At 38.9% G+C, this 3,660-nt stretch overlaps 1 protein-coding gene across 1 annotated transcript; it reads right to left on the bottom strand.

Annotated features, from left to right (window-relative positions):
* Positions 1-1,076: 1,076 nt before the first annotated feature.
* On the bottom strand, positions 1,077-2,853 carry LOC106313645 (mitochondrial outer membrane protein porin 3-like). Its single transcript, XM_013751511.1, has 6 exons — positions 2,683-2,853; positions 2,364-2,431; positions 2,116-2,226; positions 1,946-2,032; positions 1,640-1,848; positions 1,077-1,558 (listed from the first exon to the last, which is right to left on the bottom strand). The coding sequence occupies exons 1-6, from the start codon at positions 2,729-2,731 to the stop codon at positions 1,252-1,254; spliced, it is 831 nt and encodes a 276-aa protein (XP_013606965.1). The 5' UTR covers positions 2,732-2,853; the 3' UTR covers positions 1,077-1,251.
* Between the last annotated feature and the right edge of the window lie 807 nt (positions 2,854-3,660).

Raw genomic sequence — 3,660 nt, 5'->3', positions numbered from 1 at the left:
CGCCACCACCATAAATACCTGCACAGAAAGTCACCACACTGCCGCAAAATTTCAAACGAAACTTAAAGTCACCAAAGATGCTCCTGGTGAAGGCAAAACACATGTTTCTACTCGTGTTATGGGTACATATGGTTACGCTGCTCCTGAGTATGTAATGACCGGTGAGTGTCCCTCATTGGTGCTATCATTTTGAAATATTCAATGTTTTGTTGATCTGTTTCTTTATTGAACTTTTGTTAAAGGCCAAAGATGAGTGATGTTGTTGAAGCGCTCAAACCAATTCCGCATCTTAAAGACATGGCGAGCTCTTCTTACTACTTCCAGACAATGCAAGCCGAGCGTTTGAAAAACGGGTCAGGTCGGCAACCACAACCCGTGTTCGGACACTGTCTAGTCCTCATGGATCTCAGGGAGGAAACGGGTTTGGATCAAGAAAGGGTCAACCACAACCTGTGTTTCGGACACTGTCTAGTCCTCATGGTCAACATGGTTCCTCGCCTTATAGACATCAGATTCCTTCTCCAAAACCTACAAGGAGCAAACTACATAGCGGTCCCGTGCGTGGACAACAAACAAAAAGCCTAAATATTCGAGGCTTTTTACGTTTTTTTAACCGATGTTAAGGTAAGCTCTCTTTCAATCGATGAATGTAAAAACGACGAATACACGGTGAATCCAATTGTGATGTGCTATCTGATTCAACACTTCATTACTGAACTAATCTTCCTTTGACATATGGTAAATGTGACCAAGAGAAATTACAAACTCATATTTCTAAGTGGGTTAAGCTTATTGCACTATTAAAAAAATTACAAAAAAAATCTCAAACACAACTGTTGAGAAATAATAAGTGCGAAGAATATTTTCTTAATAGATTCGAATATATTGAACTTGGACAGAGATGCCAGAGCATATGCAAAGAAAAACAAAAGTAATGGACTGAAACACAAAATCAAATCTCAGGCGAGTAAAGAACCTCTCAGAAACTCCACTAAAGAACTCGAAAATCAAATCGAGTGGAACAGAGTATTTTTAGCAGAACATTAAAAAAAAAAAAAAAAAACTAGAGAGGCAAATAATCAAGAAAGAGACTTATATGGTTCATCTTCAAAGAAGATCCTTTCATAGTATTTTTTTTTTTCTTCTTATTTTGTAGAAAAAGAAAACAAATAAACAATTTTAAAAAGAAAAAAAACCAGACAGGAGATTAGTTCCAAAAGATTAAGAAGACATTGGAGGTTCTTCTCATTCTCAAGGCTTGAGAGCGAGAGCAAACCCAACCTTGGCACTCTTCTCGATCGCCTTAGAGTCAACCTCTCCAGAGATGGTGATGAACGACTTTGGACGCCACTCGTGCTGGATCAACGCGTTGGCTATACCCGCATTGTTCACGCGCGCCTTCACTGTGGTCAACGGGTCAAGAGCGTGCTGAGTACCCACGGTTATCGAGTTCACCTGGCTCTTCAAGTTATGGCTCACCTCAGCTCCAACCACCGTGTTCTTCAACGGGTTCACTATGTGGTAGTACGATGCATTCAATTTCTCACCTTTGTCATTCCTTTACAAGAAAAAAAAACAATTCAAGAAAGATCAAACCCCAAAAATAGAAAGTAGGACTGGTAGCGGAGGAGGCACTTACAGAGTAAGAGAAGCAATCAAATCATCCTTGGTGAAGCTCACACCAGCATTAAAATGTTTGAAGTTGCCAGATTCGGTGTCGAAGGAGACATCGGTACCAAGAGCCAAGACACTGGTTCCAATCACACCGGAGAAATTGACAACGGGGTTAGCTGTCAATCCAACGCTGGTGCAGATACCTGCGTGTGGGTGCAGATACTGGAGCTCAACCTGAGAACAAAACAAACAAAACAATTGTTTTGTTATAAAGATTCATAAATAACAAAACTATTTAATAAACTAATAAATGAAAATTATTTAAATTTACCTTGGCGGATTTTTGATCAGGCACCTTGGCGCTAACGATTGTCTTCAATCCAGGGGTAGCCTCATCATAGGTGAAAGTGGTCAGGATCTGAAAGTATATACACGGAGAAATGGTCAAAGAAAATCTCTCTAATAAAAGCTATGTGATGATGGTGTTAAGTAAATGCTTACAGAAGAATCAGAGGCAACTTTGATATCAGCAGTGAAGTTCTTGTTCTTGACTTGGGTAGCTACATCACCCACAAACAAATCTCCCTTGTTTGTTCCACTTGTAGTGATTGACTACAAAAAAAAAATCATCACAACACACATAAAGTCTCTGACTTTTTTATAACAAAGACTAATCAACATCACATAAAGCTCAAAGCTTTATTCCGACTGTGATGATGAACAGACAGATAAAGACAAGAATGACTTACAACACCGGTTGAAGAGTAAGTGGTGATACTGAGCTTCTGGTCTCCTTGGTAGTCCTTGTAGAGAAGATCTACAATACAATCCAAGGCAACAAATTCAAAAACTCATCCTACAATCGAAACACTATATATAGATCGGTTGACATTTTCCAGATCCGCCAAGAAAACTCAAAAACAGCTAAAACAACGAGTGACCCATTCATAATCATACACAAAAAAAAAAAAAAAGATCAGATTCGATTAAATCTAAGGATAAACGAAACAGTAGCAGGCTCATAAACAAGAAGATTAACGAATAAACATGATTGTTTATTCATCATACCTCTGGCCTTTTTGCCGATCTCGGTGTAGAGTCCTGGACCTTTACCCATGATTGTTTCTTGAAGAAGTTGTGATGGAAGAAGACGAGAGAAGCAGAGAAGTAATGGCTTTTCTTTCTTTTCTGGTTAAAATGAGGAAGAAGAAAACCCTATATATCTCTTTTTTTTTCCTCTTTATCAAGCAAAAATATTTCAGCCGTTGGATCTATACTACTTGGTCGGTTTCCCTTTTTTACAACCGTTGATTAGTTTATTCTCCACTCACCAAGTAATTTTATTCATTTATCTCCTCGTCCATTCTTCCATTTTCATTGCGTGGCACACAGGCCGGCTTCTCTTATATTTTTTACTTCTACCCCAAAGTTATCTTTAGTTATAAATCATGGAGTGGATTGCCATTAACCAGATCCGGTGTAAGACCGGCCCAATACCTAAAAGATGGAGAGATGGCCGAAACCTAGAGAGAGGAGAGAGAGAGCCGATTTTAAGAGAGAGAAAGACGGCCACAAAGCTTGGAGAAAATGAAACCCTTTTCTTTTACTAGTAGATGTAATCTTTTCATTATTATGTATTATTAGTTTTCCTAATCCTAATGAGTTTAGGTTTTTGGATACTTTTCATTTATCTTCATCTTGTAATCCTTATATAAATGAACTCCTTTGATCATTAATAATAACAGAAAAATATTCAGACTCTAAAACTCTCTATTTACAACACGTTATCAGCACGATAGACTCCAAAACCCTGAGACAAAACCTAACCTAAAATCCGTCACACATAAACCCTAAATCAGGCGCAACTTAAGATCGATCTATCTCTCAAACCCTGAGGAACCAGACGACGAGCTACATATCAAGTTGAAGCTCTTGACGAGACGAATCTATCATCGCAAACCGTTCGTCGATCCGATCTCAGACGCGCCCACACTCGCATAAACAATACGCGGTGCCGTCTTGATCTTTTGGAACCCTAATCCCGAA

Source organism: Brassica oleracea, chromosome C9, assembly GCF_000695525.1.
Source record: "Brassica oleracea var. oleracea cultivar TO1000 chromosome C9, BOL, whole genome shotgun sequence".
Taxonomy (NCBI): domain Eukaryota; kingdom Viridiplantae; phylum Streptophyta; class Magnoliopsida; order Brassicales; family Brassicaceae; genus Brassica; species Brassica oleracea.
The sequence above is the reverse complement of the archived record's forward strand: the minus strand, read 5'-3'. Positions and strand labels throughout refer to the sequence as shown.